The sequence below is a fragment of the Sparus aurata genome, chromosome 10 (assembly GCF_900880675.1).
Source record: "Sparus aurata chromosome 10, fSpaAur1.1, whole genome shotgun sequence".
Classification (NCBI taxonomy): Eukaryota; Metazoa; Chordata; class Actinopteri; order Spariformes; family Sparidae; genus Sparus; species Sparus aurata.
Window position 1 is genome coordinate 3,419,183 of NC_044196.1, and position 18,874 is coordinate 3,438,056.

The 18,874-nt window shown below is 40.5% G+C and overlaps 2 protein-coding genes and 1 long non-coding RNA gene across 3 annotated transcripts in view; all 3 read right to left on the reverse strand.

Moving 5' to 3' along the window:
• LOC115590368 (butyrophilin-like protein 2) overlaps positions 1-18,874 on the reverse strand; it is a 231,024-nt gene that overhangs the window by 129,916 nt on the left and 82,234 nt on the right. The window lies entirely within an intron of this gene.
• On the reverse strand, positions 1,529-3,933 carry LOC115590117 (uncharacterized). Its single transcript, XR_003985682.1, has 2 exons — positions 3,873-3,933; positions 1,529-3,626 (listed from the first exon to the last, which is right to left on the reverse strand). It is a non-coding gene; the product is annotated as an uncharacterized LOC115590117 (long non-coding RNA).
• Positions 7,677-9,933, reverse strand: LOC115590048 (uncharacterized). The gene is made up of 3 exons (XM_030431304.1): positions 9,481-9,933; positions 8,557-8,889; positions 7,677-8,305 (listed from the first exon to the last, which is right to left on the reverse strand). Exons 1-3 carry the CDS (start codon positions 9,869-9,871, stop codon positions 8,235-8,237), a joined length of 795 nt encoding a protein of 264 aa, XP_030287164.1. The 5' UTR covers positions 9,872-9,933; the 3' UTR covers positions 7,677-8,234.

Genomic DNA, 18,874 nt, shown 5'->3' on the forward strand with positions numbered 1-18,874 from the left:
ATTTGCATCAGCAGGGGTTGCAATGGGGTTCTGACGAATGGTTTCAATGTAATGCTTCTGATGAAGAAAGACACAGTTCTTTGCTTTGTCTTGGACAACAGAGATGCCAGGATATAGGACAGCTCCCCATGTCCTTCATCTTGTAGCGCTTCTTGAAAGGTTGTTTCAACTCATCCACGCTTTCTGTTGATTCTGTGATCAAAATCAGATCATCAACATACACAGCTAGTATTTCTAGCTCCTGTCCAGATCTTACAAACACACATGGGTCTGATGTGCTCTGTTTAAAGCCAATTTCTTCCATAAACTCTGTGAAATCAATATAATATAATATGATATAATATAAGTCAGATTTGATCTTCATGTCTGTACATGAAGGTGTGTGAGAAACTAAAGCTAGCTGGGAGCATCTCACTCTCCGGCTTCTCCTCCGTTTCACAGCAGCTGCAAATAAAACCTGAGTTGTGACCTGAAGTTTCCCTTTTTAATACACTGAGCTGCTCGGCTGTTGCAGTCCCTCCTGACCAGCCGGCTGCTGCTCTTCTGGATCATCCTCCTCCTCTGGAGCCTCTCTTCACTGCTGGAGTCTCTGTGAGGCCACTTGTGTAGATTACAGCTTCAGAACCTCAGTAAACCCTGAATCTGCCTTTATTATAACACCAGGAGCAAAGCTTGCTGCATGAACTGTGTTCATTACATTTTACTGACAGAAGTTTTAAGCAAAATAATGAGTTATTGGTCAAAAATTATTAAACATTTTTCATTAAAGATGATAAAATATAAAACAAATGTGAACAAAGACCCACATGGAGCTGTTGACAGGACTTATGCAGCAAGAAACCTTTGTACCATCAGAGTACCACAAAGTTAAAATATGAAAGAATGTCCATTTATTCATTGATTAAATCATCTTTTTATTCTAAAAGCTTACAGCAGTAATTAGTTTATGCATTATATGTATATATATTTGACTTTTGGTGAGTATTTCCATCGAAGGTTTGGTCTGAAGTTTCTAACTGTGGTCAGACGCCATTAAAGTTCTGGACCTGTAAATAAACCACTTCAGATTAATGAGGGATGTTTTAGTGTTTCTCTTTATTTTGTGACATTTGTGAATTTGCTCCCTTATTACAACTTTTATCATGTATTCTTCAGCTCAGAGAGTAGACAGACTTTTATTTTGTAAAGTAGAAAGCGAGCCTTTCTCAAACCGGAAGTTCCGTGCGTGCTCGTGCCTTTCAAAGCCGCCATCACAGCGGCCGTTAACTCAACAGACTGATCAGCTGTTTTAATCTCTCTGATCTGCTCCGACCGATGATGACGTGTGCTGACGAAACGCTCGTGATATGAGGATGAACACATCGATCAGGTCCGGATCCAGGGGCGGATCTAGAAACATATTCATGGGGTGGCGAGAGCGGGGCAGGAATTTTTGAGGGGTGGCAACATATGGTTGACGTTTATATACTGAATTTAATTACAGTACACAAGGACACGGGCTGCCATTTACAAACTCATACAGACAACTTTATCTCATGCAGTCAATGTCTTGTATTTGAGGTTTCATGTGAAACAGTACATATTAGGAATAAGTGACCATACAATGTGATCTCAATTAACAGGAGATGGAAGTATGGTAACACTACTGTAGATGGGCCATTATCACAGGAAAGGCATTAAGGTAAGACACAGGTGATAAGTGGCAGATGTGTGAGAGGGGAAGCAAACAGATTTGACTGTGTCAGAGTGCCAGTGTTGCAGACAGCATTTGTACAAGAAGAAACAATCCAAATAAAAACTTACCCATGAAGATCTATGGACTGAGCTGTACTAAGGTGAGCGTAAATACACTGTAGTAATAAATGGGCACGGCACTCAAACAAGGTACTGGACATCGCTTTTATTGTTTACTCAGAACACACATTCTCCCTATTTGTCCCTCAGTAGTTTGAACACTGTTTGACAGGTCAGGTCTTTACTGATAAAGTCATGAGAAATACAGTACAATATATACAGTATTCACAGCAGTTAAGGACACATGAAAGGGACATTTCATGCATGTAAATCTGAGCTGCTGTATCAACAAATTACACAAAAAGGCTCACAGAGTTACAAAAGGGTATGTTACATAAGAACATCTCCATCAACCTGAAAAGAAGTCATATAAAAGTCCATTTTGCCCCCAGTCTGAAAAAGTACAAAAACATTGTGTGAGTAGGTTCATAAAGGCTGTATACTGTAAATGTAAAAGAAGAGACATTAAAAAACAATAACACAGTTTTTACCCTATAAATATTTGTAGCAGCGGTGCTCTGAGTCATTAACTTACAAAATCTAGGGGGGTCCGGAAGAAAACTTTGAAATATAACCCTTTAAATAAAGACTACTGGTGAGATTTCTGAAAAAAAAAGTGACAGATTGAGACTTTCAAAAAATGGCACAATGCAGAAACGTATTTGTTGAATCTAATTTATTTTTAAATACAGCTGCTTATATACTGCTGGTTTGGAGTCAGTGGCTCACATGACATTGAAGATATCGAAAAACTGCAATTATTTTGTATTAAAATATTTGTGCTCAGTAATTTAATGACGGTCCCTAAATCAGTGTCCAGTGATTCAGCTGGAGGCTCTGGGAGGTGAGCTGACCGTCCTCCTGCTGCTAACACTGGGTGAACCTCAGTAAAGTCACAGCTGGGACCAGAAACAAGACCCCTCTCTCTCATTTCAGCTTTTTTCCAGTTACGAAAACCCTTGAATGAGATGAAAACAGTCCTTGGAGCATCGGGAGGGAAAAATGCCTACAAGCAAAACAGTGCGCTGCATGTTTGGATTGTGAGTCTTCTAACCAGGTGAGATTTGTACCAGTGGCTGCAGAAGATTCTCCTGCTCCTGGAGGGACTCAGGGAAACTCTCTTGCTTTGGCTGCACTGGCACCTCACACCTGGACATGGATAGGTCTAGAAGATGGAGGGGAGGAAACATTAAAACTGCATTACATCTCAACTCATTATAGAATATAACTAGTAAAAACACAATCAATGTAGAACCATCATTGATTAGTTATAACCATCAGACACACACTAACATTTTAGCCTGGGAGAGTATTTTTAGGTTCATTTATTTAATTTGGGAATTTAAGCTGAGCAATAGAACTAAAATACATTGTACACAGAATATCAAAACTCTGTCCCCATCTCATCACACTTTCACTTACAAGTTTGAATATGTATGTTTATGTTTATAAGTCCCTTTTGCATTTAAGCACTTTTTCCTAAATGCACCTTAATGTTATCAGCAAAATGTTCATTTTTGTCATGTGTTGTTCTCATTGATATGTAACTTAGTTTACTATACAGCAACAATGTCCACACCATGTGGAGCAGCTGGACTAGAGATGGTTGGTGATGCTCAGCACTCTGCTTTCCCTTTCAGTGTCTGAGCCCTGCACGTTATCTTGTCTCTCTCTTTCTCCTCCTCATCTCGGTGTTGCTCTCCCTCTTCGTATCTTCATCGCTGTGGTGTTCTCCCTCCTCCTCCTCTCCCTGGTCGCCTTTCTCTCTCTCCTTCCACCTCATCTCCTCCTTCTACCTTGCTCACTTCATATGCTACCTTTCCTCTTCATTTCTGGAAGATTCAAAGTAACTTTACCGTGTTTTCCTTGACAGACGTTGAATCAATATTAGCTTTTGTAGCCTAACGTTAACTTACTTTACACAGAAGTGACGTCAGACCTAGCTAACATTACATGTATAGTTAGCGAAATAACGTTCTTCAACCTGATTTTTATCATCTTAAATCAGCATCGCAGCTATACTAGCACTGTGCTTTGATATTATTTCATTTCTTGATAGATAGTTCATCAGTTTTTACCTCTTTCCTCCCGTGTCTCCTTTCCTCGCGACTCCTGCTCTTGTGTTGTGTCGGTCGCGACGTGTCGTTCAAACGAACAAATCTTTTGAGTGAACAAAGTGAACGGAATCACTTCATGAACTGATTCGTTCCTTTCTCAGTTCAGTTGAGCTCAGCAGCGAGCATGCCGGCTGGGAGTGGAACTGCCGCGACTCACACAGAGAACTGTGAGGACGTAATTCACTTTTCGTTAATGATTCGCGAACCTACTGCACACAGAGAACTGTCGCTGATGAGGTGATTCTCGTTCACGTACTGTGCTGAAAGTGGCGCTGTGTCACTCACTCAGGGTAGAGGAGTTGATTCACGTTCAGTAACTGTACTGCTACAATTAGCGTTGTGTTGCTAACATCCGTGTAGCATCATGTTAAGTGATTTTACTGCACAGTAAAAGTCACTCATGTTCGCGATTCAGCAGTTCGTTCGCGAACGAGGGACGCCAGGAGGTGATTCACGTTCACGCTGATTCAAGTGACAGCGCGAACGTGATTCATATCCTCAACAGGTCGTTCGCGAACGAGGGACGCCAGGACGTGAATCATGTTCGCTCTGTCACTCACTCATGATTCGCATCAGATTCTCATTCACGTACTGTGCTGAAAGTGGCGCTGTGTCACTCACTCACTCACTCAGGGCAGAGGAGTTGATTCACGTTCCGTAACCGTACTGCTAAAATTTGCACTGTGTTGCTAACATCCGTGTAGCATCATGTTAAGTGGTTTTACTGTGCACAGAGGACACTTTCACTGTGTAATAATTTTAGTGCATGTATACCACTCAAAGCAGCGTCCCGCGAATGATTGTGTACTATAGTCCGTGAACGCACCATCCCTCAGTAAGTGAAAGTGAACCTCAGGGCTGATTAATGAACTGAATGACGGATCGTTTGGCTGCTTATCAGTTCAGGGAGTTGGAGAGCACTGAACGATTCGGTGAACGAATCTTTTGAACGAATCATTTTAATGAACAGATTCTAAATTCTAGAGATTCAGTACAGTAAAAAGAACTGCCATTCCCATCACTATCCCGCTCTTCGCTTCGCGCCACTCAGTTTTCCAAACGAAGCGTCTCTTGCTCTGACGTCATCTCGTGCTGCATTCACTGCAGTCGGACATTGGAGATTCGCGCTCGTAGATGTCAAATTGGTCATAACTTTTTTTTGGATTCGTTGCTGCCAACTGGGGAGGCAAGGCTTGATGTGTGCCCGCGCGGTGATCTGATCAGCCTGATGATGAATCGTAGTATTGATAAATTGATTAAAGAAACAAAAAGAACATCATGGATTCTCATGGCGGATGCACTGGCGTCTGATTGGCCTGAGGTGACGGACTGCGGGCCAATCAGAGAACGCGCTGCGGGAGGCTGCCACTCCTAGCAACAAGAGAGTTCAGACTTGTTATTGATTGATTTACTAAGACAGGTGTGTCACCTTTAACACCTGAGACACATGTTTATATATCTGTAACAGATGTGTTTCATCAGGAGGTTTAAAGATGTTATTAATATAAAATATAATCTATCATAAAGAGGAACATGTGATCAGCTGTTTAACATCATCACATCGATCCAGATGTGGCTGTTTAACCAGAAATGTCTTTTATTTTCTTTCTTTTTTTGGTTTATTGTCTTCATTAATAAAGTGCTGCAGCCTGCTGGGTGACATTTTGTGTGTTATTCTCTATAACATGGTGTTAAAATGTCACCAGACAGACAGAATCTAATCTCAGCTACATATACTAAAGTGTATTCAGCACTTTCAGATTATTTGTATGAATATAAGAGTTGTTTTTAATCTGATTGTTAATCAATTAAATGAATTTAAAAAGTGCTGATTCAGCTCTGAGGCAGCATGTAATCTGTAAAGTGACTAAAACAGTGTTTTTAATAAATGTAGTGGAGTAAAAAGTACATATTTGCAGAAATCCTCCAGTAAAGTACAAATAGCTCAGAAGTGTTCTGAGGTCCGGCAGTGGAAACGTTGTCAGAGGTAATAATCCTGCTGTGCTCATGTCGCCCTCTGGTGGTTGTTTACCAGAACATCAGTGATGAACTCTGATTGTCTGACAGGAATCTTCATCTGATATCTTATAATCTGTTCTTCATGTGTTTTTGTGAAGAAAACATGGTCCTGCAGCTGAAACACACTGATGAAATGAAGATGACACAGATCCACATTAAAGACATGATGTTGGGCCGAGGTGACGATCAGATCAGAGGGAGGAAGGTTATCTTACCGTGCACGAGGATCACAAACACCACAAACATCTTCATCTTCCTGTCACAACTACAACAAGCACAAAGTCTCTTTACTGAGCTTCACTTCAGAAACACATGGAGGACATCAGTTCACAGCCAGTCGTCACTTTGCTGCTGCTGACCGTCCACTGACACCAGGACTGAACTGAACTTTGACTGTGATCTGTTTACAGTAAATCACATGTTGGACGCTGCTTTTGTGAGCTCTACAGCTGTGGTTCACTGTGTCTCTCCCCGTCTCTCTGTTATAGTTGTTTATTCTTGGATTTCTGAGTCGCTCATAGTCCCACTGGTTTTGTACCGCAGTAAACTTTAGATTTTATACTGTATTCTGTCGATTAGCTGCATATATATATAATATTATATATATATATATATATATATATATATATATATATATTTTATATATACACTGCACTTGCACTCTGGTTAGACTATATTGCTTTTTAATGACAATAAAGTTGAATGAATCTCATCACATTTTCATTCTTAGTCTATATTAGTCTTATGTATGGCACACACCAATCTCTTTGTTTTTCGTTTTTTTTAATTAAAATGTAACATGCAGTGATCACATATACTTCTCTTCTCTCTTCAGACGCACTTTTAACATGTGTCAGCACCAGCAGCCCAGTGACACATCATCAGGTGCTCCTGTCCTCTACCTCAGCACAGCATCAGGTGCTCCTGTCCCTCTACCTCAGCACAGCATCAGGTTCTCCTGTCCCTCTACCTCAGCACAGCATCAGGTGCTCCTGTCCCTCTACCTCAGCACAGCATCAGGTGCTCCTGTCCTTTACCTCATCACAGCAGAGTGACACAGCATCAGGTGCTCCTGTCCTCTACCTCAGCACAGCAGAGTGACACAGCATCAGATGCTCCTGTCCTCTACCTCAGCACAGCAGAGAGACACAGCATCAGGACTAAAGGCTGCACCAATAGATGCTGACTGGTCATCTCTTCTGACTGACAAAGTGAGATGAGAGCTAGTTCATAAAGGACCAGTTCAAATAAAAAAAAAATAAAAAAACGGTTACACATTTCCCAAAAACAAAGATGGTAGAGTGTCAACATGACTTTTGTAACAGAGTCTTAGTCAATGCTGAACAAATCAAAAGAAGCTGGCTGATGTACTCAAACAGAAATGATAGCTTGCACTGCTTCTGCTGCTAAATGTTTCCTCCAAAAGAATACAGACTTAATAAGGAAGGACTAAAGGACTGGAACAATGCAAGCCACTTGCTGAAGGTTCATGAGGATTGCCAGGAGCACAATACCCACATGGCAACTTGGAGGAGTTGGAGGTCGTTTTGCAAAGTGGCTGACAATAGATAAGCAAGTGATGGCACTCTGAGGCTGAGAGATAATATGTTTGTACAATGCCTTATTTATATTGTATTTTTATCACTTGTTTCTTTCCTCAGGTTTTATTTAGTGTGATATTTTTGACTTAAAATAAATAAAATCTTGAATATATACATGCAATTTCTGTGTGAGTGTATGAAAATTGATTGCGAAATTGACTGCGATGCAAGGGGGCACTGGCTAAGATTTTGCCTAGGGCACCAAATTACTCAGTGGACTTACAGCAATAATTAGTATGTGCAATATGTTTATATATATTTCACTTTTGGTGTGTATTTCCATCGAAGGTTTAGTCTTAAATTTCGTATAAAGATCCATTAAAAAAATGTTAAAAAGTGTTAAATGTGAGTGCTTCTATCTGTAGACACTCTGTAAAGGTAATGATACATGTTGTTACTGCAGAGACCTGCTGTCTCTACATCTGAGGTTGTATTTACACTTTACTGTCAGAGTTCAAAGGATCTAAACCACATGTTTCAGTCCAAACCAACGTGTGACATCACTCTGACTTCACTCTGACATCACTCTGATCAATAGTCATCAATAGTGAGTGTGTAGACTGTGTGTGAGAGTCAGAGTGAAGAAGAAGCTGACAAAGTGTCCTCCCGTCTTCATCTGTTGTCCATCAGTTCCTTCACCTCCATTAAGTCGCTGATCCAAAGTCACATCAGATCAATAATCAAAGATTGACCAACAGACTGATCAAACAGATTGATCAGCCATCAGGAGCAGGCTCAGTGTCGGATCAGTTTGATCTTTGATCTGAATTCTCCCTGCAGAGGAGACAGAGGACAGTTAGACAGAGACAAGCAGCAAACCAGAGACAAGCAGCCAACCAGAGACAATCAGCCAACCAGAGACAAGCAGCCAACCAGAGACAATCAACCAACCAGAGACAAGCAGCCAATCAGAGACAAGCAGCCAACCAGAGACAATCAGCCAACCAGAGACAATCAGCCAACCAGGGACAAGCAACCAATCACAGACAGACACACAGACCTCTGTTCTGTATCTTCATTCTGACCTTTGACTTTGAGCTTCACTGTTTTCCCTCTCAGGCTCCACATGTCCTTGTCGATGACAAGACACCAGTATTCTCCTGTGTCTGTCTCTTTGGGGTATTTCAGGGTCAGACTGAGGTCTCCAGTCTTCAGCAGGTCTTTCTTCATCTCTGTTCGGTCTTTGTAATCCTGGTGCTGTTTCTCAGGTTGGTCAGATCTGTTCTCATACAGGTGGACTCTCCTGTATGATAGTTTATAGCGGTACCATTCCACTGTAGCGTCCTCAGGCAGGTCAGGTGTAGTTCTGAAGGGCAGCTGGACAGACTCCTCCCCCTCCTCCACCTCCACCTGACAGTCTGAGAGGAAACAAAGCACAACATCATCTGTACAGACAGCAGCAGCAGGTTTGAATAACTTTATTGACTGATTACAAAGTAGTAGAGAAAGCTGAAGGACAGAACCAGATGAGAGCAGCAGGTAACAGGGGACAGAAACACAGGAAGTAAAACCAGGTTTTCAAGGTGTTGGACATGATCAGAGTCCTGATGGTGTTGTGATGTTTTGTCCCTGTGGTCTTCACAGTAATGTCTCATCTCAGTGTTCAACTGCTGTTTGTTGCTTCTCTTTGTCACTTTCACATTTCTGGACGTCAAATTTAACATTTTCTTTGATCAACTTCTTCAACGGGAAGTGAAGATTTGTTGAATCAGCTGAGAACTGATCATCAATCAATAACTGATACAAACTATTAAAGCTGCATTTCTTTGTTCTAAGTGATGAAAAGATTTGTTGTTTCTTTCAGCTCGTTCCTTCAACTTTCTTCTGGATCAAATGAAAACATCACATTCAGATCAATATGGTCAACTCTGATTGGAAATCAGCTGATTGATTTCAGTACTGACCTCTGACCTGGATCTACAGTACTGACCTGTATCTACAGTACTGACCTTTGACCTTCAGCTCCACCTGTTTCTTCCTCAGGATGCGTTTCAACCTGTTGTAGACGGTGCAGGTGTAGGTACCTCTGTCCCAGTCTGTGAGGTATTTCAGGGTCAGACTGAGGTCTCCAGGTTCCAGCTGGTTTCTCTTCATCTCTGTTCGACCTCTGTAATATATGTGCTGTTTTTTAGGCTGGTCAGAACCTTTCTGATACACATGGATCTTCCTGTCGTATCCGTTCCTCCACTCCACTTTAGCGACTTCAGGCAGGTGAACTGTGGTTTTGCAAGGCAGCTGGACAGCCTCCACCTCTGAATCCACCTCCACCTGGTCGACTGAGAGGACATCAAACCACAACATCAGCTGTACAGACAGCAGCAGGAACTGTGATGGTAACATGACCTCACTGTCCCATCCTTCTCTAATAATCCCAGGATTCACATCCTCAGACAGCCTCCACTATTTATTTATACAGAGAAAAGTCTCTCATCCAACGTATTCTGCCAATTTTAAATTAGTTATGACACTAATTACTTAAGCCCTATTCACACGGGACTAGTATAACCTGGGGACCTCCAGTAATTTGTAATAATTGCAGAGGTCGTCTGTGATCTTAATCCCGTGCGAATCTGCCACATCCGTAATTTATAAAGTAAAAATTCCACCGCAAATGACCTTCCATATTTTACCAAACACAGAGGTCATGTGATAATATTAGTCCCGTGCCAATCGGCATCTCTGTGATTTTGGGTCGTTTTTTGTTTTTCTTAAGATTTTTTGTGTTTTCCACACCTTTTTTCTACCTTTTTCCCGGTCGAGAATGATGGAGGCTCTGTTGGTAATTATAAATGAAAGTTTTGACAGCATTTTGGGTGCAAATTCAGGAGGATCATTGAAAAATCTCGAAAGAGATTAGATGGATTACATGCATGGCAGCATGCCATAAGGAACATTTTTCTATCTTTCAACAGGCTCACCAGTTATTATATTAAAAATATCCATATCTAACCATTGTGCTGCTCCAACAAGGGCTCCGGTACGATCGATCCGGGAGATAATGTCAGTAAATTAGAGTTAAAACACAGAGTTCACTTATCCTGTGTGAATGCGCCGCACGAAACACAGACGTGGTGGGGTAATTTCTAAATCACTTGAAGTCCCCAGGTAATACTAGTCCCATGTGAATAGGGCTTTAGGAATAAAAAATAAAGTAAAAAACAACATTTTTATTTCAGGCCTTTTGAGGGCCCCCTCCCCGATTGAGCCCTGGTAATCAGTCCCAGTTCGACGCCCCTCAGCTGGTCTCAGAGTTCCTCCACTTCAGACTCCAGACAGGGTTCATACACATTTTTAGAGGTCAAATTCAAGCACTTTTAAGGGTCACTTTCAAATTTTTCCAGCACCTTATCGCTGGGGTAAAATACATATCTACAGGAATATATACACTCACGTTTTTTTTTCACTTTTTATCACAATTATGTACATTGTATTATGCAGCAAACATCTAAAATTATGTTTCATAACAGCAAAAAGTTTAGAAATTAAAGGAGAACACAAAGTTTTATCCAAAAAAAGGGAAGCCACTTGGCGTTCTTCAGGCACACTTGCACCGAGACAAAGACATACATTTTTATGTTTCAAAATGCATTGTTGGGAGTAACGCATTACAAAAGTAATGCAATTACTGTAATGCATTACTTTTTGCTGTAACGCAGTAATGTAAGGCACTACAAAAACAAAAAAAGGTGATATTTTACTCGGTACAAATCTCAGTAACACGCATTATAATGCATTTTAAACCCGAAATTAAGTGGTGTGTTGTTTTTATACAAATTCGCCAACAACTTCCTGTTAGTGCTAGAGAACTATTAATTGAGGAGCAGATGGCTGCAGCAGCAGACAAGTTGGACTCTGCATTTGCAAGATGGACATGCACTCATTATTTTCAGTTCGTCAGAGACAAGGATGTGAAGAACATTATAGTTAAGTGCACTTTATGTGCGAAACTAAAGGATCTCTCTACCTCATGAAATAGCATAAGTAATTTAACAAAACATCTAGAACGATGCCACACTAACATTAAGCTATTAAGCAAAAGAAAGCAAACTGAGGATGAGAGCGGAGAAAAAACTAAACAGCAAAAACAAACTTTCTCCCTTTCTGCAATGCTTGAACCTCGAGAAGTGAGGAGACTGTGGCAGAGTATGTTGTCGAAGATATGCTGCCATTTTCAACAGTGGATTCTCCGTCTTTTAGAATAATTGTGAGCAAGATCCCCATCCAGGCTAGCAATGAGAAGGTAAGCTCTCACTGCCTCAACAGGTTAGTGCTGCTGGACTACTGACTATAATATAAACAGCCAATAGAACAGCGACATATGTCAATCTGTTTTACGTCAGTCTGTATCCAGATAAAACATACAAAAACTTCTGTTAAACACAATAAACATTAGCTAAAGGGCCTTACAATGGAGGCTCCCCCCCCCCAAACACACACACACACACACACACACACACACACACACACACACACACACACACACATACAACCAGCTGTTTTTGAAAGGTCTGCCCAAACTGAATTTGAGCGTTAACATTGAACATTTGGGATGTACGACCACTTTCTGCCCCATTAACAGATTTAAGCTACATTGAAAATCAATGTGTGTGTTTCAAAAACATCAAATACAATGTAGATGCATTATAAGAATCTGTACTGTCCCTGATATATAGAGGAAGGTGGGACATGTCCATGCATCATGCATGTTTAATCACATCTAGAGGACATAAGATTTTAGAAAATGTGTGGTGCAATCAGCTTTCTCTTATATTAATAGAGACCAAGGTGTTGACATACAAAAAGTTTTGACACATTGATTTTCACTGTAAATCTTCTCATGGGCGACTTCCGCTTCCGGTATGCCCGAAGCAGACGCTTGATTTCAGCGCTCCGTCCGACCCAAGAATAAAAGTTCCCGAAACAAAGGTAAACTTTACAGAAGAACACGCGACAGTGCTCCAAAATGAGCACAAACCAGAGACAGAACAAGAAAGACACTAGAAGCGGAAAACAGGACGAAATCAAGTCTAACCAGAAGCAGCTAACGCTAGAAGCTAGCATGGCTAACGGCAGTAACAATGACGAATCGGAATTGCTAGTAGAGCTAAGGAAACTCAGGTGAGAGAATGGCGACGCCTTCCAAGAGACTAAACAGTCCCTAAACAGACTCGAAACATCTGTGGGGGAAATAAAACAACAAATGGAGAAGCTAAACGAAAGATTGACCACGGTAGAGCACAGAGTGAGTAACGCTGAAGACAGGAGTATTCGCCATGAAAGGGCTCTCGGCTACCTGTTGAGGAGGGAAGCCAGGCTCACCGCTAAACAGGACGACATGGAGAATAGACTACGGCGCAATAACATCAGGGTGTATGGGATCCCTGAAGAAGCAGAAGGGAAGGAAATGGTGCCATTCATGGTGGAGTTCTTCAGGACAACACTGACACTTAAAGATGACGTGGAAATTAAATTGGAACGAGCACACAGAGCTATTGCTCCAAAACCGAAGACGAAGGCTTCAACAAGATCTATAATAGTAAGATTTTTGGACTTCAGCGTGAAGCAAGCGGTGCTGCAGCAAGCCTGGAAGCAACGAGACATCACATTCCAGGGCCAAAAGGTCTACTTCGATCAAGATTACTCGCCAGATGTGCAAAGAAAGAGGAAACAAGTGCGGGAGGTGATTAAAAGGCTGAGGGAGAAAAACATAAAAGCTCAATCTGCGTACCCGGCCCAACTCAAAGTTTTTCTGGACACTGGTGTGAAGGTGGTTTCCTCCCCTACTGGAGGCACAGTCCGTTTTTGAAGGGCTCGGAGTTGCGGCTGAAATAGAAGAGAGAGATGTCCTGGAAGAGAGCTGACCCAAGACACTTGAGACGACACAGGACAACCGGAGGAGGAGGAAACAGCTACTGTCCTCCCACAGAAATTAGAGCCATTACTGAAAGACTGGACACCCTATGTGAGGGACGTGAGTAAGAGTCAGTCCTGCTGGATAAATCACATCCCATATGCAAACTACACAGGCATTCTTACTATAAAGATAATCTTCTGTTAAGTGACATTTTGATTTTATGGACATGAAAACTTCGGGCTACACACTTCTACAAGAAAGCAATGAACATGGCCGGGTCGAGGCGGGAATAAAGAAAGAGAGACAAGCCCGCTGACAACAGGGCGTTCAAGGCAACACAATCCCACATTAGGGTAATCTGGGAGATTGTTGCAATTGCACTTTGTGTTTTTTCACCCAGAGAGCTCAATCTCTCTGCTCATTTTAGATCGAGAGTGGTCTGCCTTTAGAAATCTCATTTGCAAAAACTGCAGGTTTTTTTGTTTGTATATCGAGACAGACCACTAGTCAGTTGGAAGTTCTAAAATGTTCACAACATACTGTTTATTTGTTCATCATGTTCTACTGTTACTGGCAACATAGGTATGAAAGTCGGAAGGCTCTTGGATGGTAAATCTGACTTTAATTTTGGACTTGCGAAGCATAGTGTTCGAGCTACTGCAGCATGGGAAAATTAAGAACGGAACAGAAGAACATGCTAATGTTATAACTTACATGTAAATGGGGTTAATCACCCTATAAAAAGGAAAAAAAATACTTCTCAACTTAAAAGATTAAATTGGCCGATAGCATTGCTTCAGGAGACTCATCTGGATGATAGGGAACAAACCAAAATTGAAAAGAGATGGGTGGCCAGATTTTAGTGCATCATACGAAAACAGAAAGAAAAGAGAGTGGCCATTTTGTGCCACAAATCGATAGGCCTCATACCAGACAAAATACATGCAGATAAAGAGGGACGCTACGTGATGGTTGTGGGGTGTAATTGGTGGATAAACAACTATTATGAATCTCTATGCACCAAATGCAGATAATCCAACATTTTTCAAAGAAATTGCGTCATCATAGCTGAACACTCTAAAGGGATAATTATAGTGGGAGGGGATTTCAATTGCGTAATAAATCAAAGAATGGATAAATGCCCCTTTGAATTAAGAGCTCAAACATCAAAATCTAAGTCACTAATGCAGTTATGATGGTAGAACTAGGACTGGTAGATATATGGCGCTTGAAACACCCTAAAAGAAAGGACTACACACACTTCTCAGGAGTACATAAAAGCTACTCTAGAATAGACTTCTCTGCATATCAAATCAAAACGCTTACAAAGTGGTTGGCTGCCATATTGAACCCACAACCATTTCAGACCATGGGCCTGTCATCTTATCTTTGAGGTTAGTCCGAGAAGCCTGCTAATTCTGGAGGTTAAATGTCTCACTACTAAACAACCCAAAGATAGTACAGGACATAAAAGATGAACTGAAAAACTTCCTGGAACATAATGATAATGATGAGGTGTCTGTATCGACATTATGGGATGCTGCTAAAGCAGTGCTAAGAGGGAAAATAATCGCCCTCTCCTCCAAACTGAAAAAAGAACGGGAGAGATTACAATCTGATTGGAAGACAGTATAAAAAACCTGGAGCAACAACACAAACAAACAAAAGATGACTCTATTCTAAAATCTCTAAGCCAAAACAAACATAGGTTGAACGACTTGCTAACACATAAAGCAGAGGGTGCTCTACGATTCTCCAACCAAAAGTCTACGAGCTAGGGAACCGAGCCAGCAGATTACTGGCCTTTCAACTACGTAGGCCAGGCAAGCCGAGTGGTTCATAAGATTGTGTGTCCCTCCTCTAAAAAACAAATGTCCCCACCAAAAGACATATCAAAGCCTTTGCAGCCTACTATAAGAAACTATACGATTCATCAAGAGAGAAAATAAAGAGAAATTATTAGAAAACTTCCTAGGTCCTCTCAAATTAACAAAACTAGATGAAATTGATGCCAAAGTGATGGCCGAGCCGATCACAGAAAATGAAATAAAAGAAGTTATAAAGAATCTAAAAAATAACAAATCACCGGGACAGATGGGTACCCGGGGGTTTTATAAATGTCTTCAGGCAGAAATCACACCACTGTTACAAAGAGTTTTTAATTATGCCTTGAATAAAAAAGATCCCCCGAAAACCTGGTCAGAAGCAATTATATCTGTAATATATAAGGATGGGAAAAACCCTACAGAGTGTGCCTCATACAGACCAATTAGTCTGCTCTGTAATGATGTGAAAATATTAAGTTCAATAATGGCCAAAAGAATTCAGAACACATTAACAAAATAATTAAATCAGACCAAACAGGCTTCATACCAGGAAGGCAGGCATCAAACAATATTAGACGTACCTTGAACATTATTACAACAGCTAAGACTAGTGATCAATCTTCCATGCTTCTCAGCATTGATGCTGAGAAAGCATTTGATCGAGTAGATTGGAGATACCTGGAATATACTTTGATAAAAATGGGCTTTCATCTGGACTTTATTAGCTGGATTAAAGTATTATACACGAGTCCAAGCTCCAGAGTGAGGGTCAACGGACACACTTCAGAACAATTTGAACTTAAAAGAGGGACAAGGCAAGGATGCCCGTTGTCCCCCCTATTATTTGCAATTAACATAGAGCCCTTAGCAGAAATGATAAGGGAAAATCCTTCGATCCATGGGATATCTAGTAAAGGAGGGATACACAAAATATCGATGTATGCAGACGATATAATATTGTATATAAGTGATCCTTTGAGTCTATTCCTACACTGCTTAATTGCTTAAACTTTGGATCTGCATCAGGCTACAAGGTTAATGAGTCTAAGTCGGAGGCGATGATGCTGGTGGGGAAATGGCCATCTGAACTGGAAAGGATAGTCTCCTTTAAGTGGTCAGCTCTGGGATTCCGGTATCTGGGTGTTATGATCACTCCAGATATTTCACAATTGTACAATGCAAATTATGGGAAACTAATTACTCAAATAAGAGCAGATTTAGAAAGATGGAAGATACTCCCACTATCCTTGTTTGGCAGGATTGAAACAATCAAGATGAATATCCTTACAAGGTTGCTCTACCTTTTTGAGACGCTTCCGGTTTGGATTTCATCTTCTGTATTCAAAATGTTAGACGGGCTAATATCTTCATTCCTCTGGCAAAAGAAAAAGCCCAGAGTTAGACTGAAACAACTAACTTGGCCCAAGAGACTGGGAGGTCTTGATTTGCCGAATTTAAAATTATACTTTTGGGCAGCACAACTTAGAGCAATGGTAGAGTGGCTATTGCAAAATGAAGAAACAAATTGGCTTGAGCTAGAAAAAGATTCATGTGCAACAATACCTCTTGAAGCATTACCTTTTTTGGATAAGAAAACTCAAAGCAAATTTAAGATTAAAAATGACTGGATTAAGTGCACTCAAAGAGTTTGGAATACAGTTAAGAAAAAGATTGGAGCCCCTCTGGAGATTTCAAGAACATGAAAATTTCTGGTTTAATGAATTTTGAACCAAACAAACTGGATGTTGGGTTTAAAGAATGGGGGAAAAAAGGGCTTATATTGATACACCAGATGTTTGAAGGGGAAATACTGCAATCTTTTAAACAACTGCAGGACAGATTTGGTCTGACAAGTAAACTTTTACAGATACTTGCAACTGAGAAGTTACTTGATGTCGCATAAAGAATGGAGTTTACTCAAGAAACAACCCACCCCTATAGAAGAGTTGCTTATAAATATCATAAAAGAAAAGACAGGTACTAAGGTTGTTTCTCAATTTACAAATGTTTAAATTTATTGATGTCGGGGAGTGCTCTGGATATAAAAGGTAAATGGGAGTTAGAGATGAATGTTATTATCGAAGATACATGCTGGGATGTGTGTGAGGAGGGACATAAGATATCCAGCAGCCCAATTTGGAAAGAGTTTAACTGGAAAGTAAAAATGAGATATTTTAGAATCCCCTCCATAACTTCCAAATTTGGCAGTAGTAAAACAAATTTGTGCTGGAGGGATTGTCACCTGATAGGAGACCAAACGCACATATTTTGGGACTGTCCAAAGTTGAAAAATTACTGGGAAGGGATTCAGAAAGAATTATTTGTTATATTAAACATTAATTTGCCTCTGACCCCGCAATTTTATATTATAGGAGCACTCCCTGAAGGAAGATGGGAAAAAAAGAAGCTGTATCTTTTACATGTCCTATTATAGCTAGGAAGATGATAACTGTTCTGTGGTTAAAACCGCTCCCCCTACTATACTCCAGTGGCAAGAGAGAGTAAAAAGGTATATGTGATGGAGAAGATTACAGCACACCTTCATCTTAAGATGGACATTTTCACAACAAGATGGGGTCCTGTAAGCAAATACTTAAACCTACCAATGTGAAACATGGTCAACCTATGCTATTTCAAAACTGTCCAAGTGTATCAGTGATTTAGAAGAAGGTCAGAGACGGCCCAGAGGGCCTAAGTTGTTTGCCAAGCTGTTATTTGTTCAAACATTGCATGAAATTCTTGTTTGTTTGTTTTGCATGTGTGTAACAGAAAGAAAGATTTGATGTAAACTAAAGGATTTGTGTTGACACATATGAACACCAATAAATACTTGGTTCAAAAAAAAAAAAATCTTCTCATGGGACTGAAACAGGTACTACACCCCAAATGTTTCAATTTTAACATTGCAATTCATGTTCAGCATGTTCAGCCCTTTCAAAAACTGTTTTCAGTGTTGATGGGTTTAAATTTGTGTTAAAGTAACTTAAAAGTAATGCAATAGTAGTGTAATGCCTTAACATTCAAAGACAGTAATATCATAATGTAATAAAGTTACTGAAATGACAATAATAAATAATGCATCAAGTGTGTGGAGTATCTTGCCCAACACTGTCAAAATGTGTCACCTATCTGTAAGAAATCTCGGCTTCCATCTAATTTACTTTATAAGAAGTAATGAAAAGTGGAGAAAAGTGAACATTCTGTTTTCACACTTCAAGCTCTTACAGACGTCAGTGCCTGGTGTGAAGTTACAGAGGAAAACTGAACAGTTTCTGAGCACTCTTCGTTTATTCATCAAAGTTATTAATATTGAACGTGTCATCAGTCCAAACTGCATCAAATTGGACCTTCTCCTCACCCATCCTTCTATTGCTACCAGCCTACATGTGTGACAACACACAGACAGTCAGGCACTAACTTAACGAGGTCACGTAACGTGATTAATGGTGCGTTAATTATTCTTTAGTGTGTTATGGTTTAGCTAACGTTAGCGGTTAGCATAAACAAAGTGTTAACGTGCAGCGCTGGCATAAGTTACTCAAAAAGTCTTCACTTACATTTCATGTGACTGGAGAGCGCAGACCTGCAAATCTTTTTTGCAGACCTTGCATGACGCCACTCTTTGATTCGGTCCTTATCTTAACCATAGTTTGTAACTAGAAA

Coding starts and splice junctions, on each gene's coding strand:
- LOC115590048 (XM_030431304.1), bottom strand. CDS start 9,871: ATGTTACCATCACAGTTCCTGCTGCTGTCTGTACAGCTGATGTTGTGG. Junction 8,890..9,480: donor GGTGGAGCTGAAGGTCAAAG/GTCAGTACTGTA, acceptor GTTTCCTCTCAG/ACTGTCAGGTGGAGGTGGAG. Junction 8,306..8,556: donor AGTGAAGCTCAAAGTCAAAG/GTCAGAATGAAG, acceptor TCTCCTCTGCAG/GGAGAATTCAGATCAAAGAT.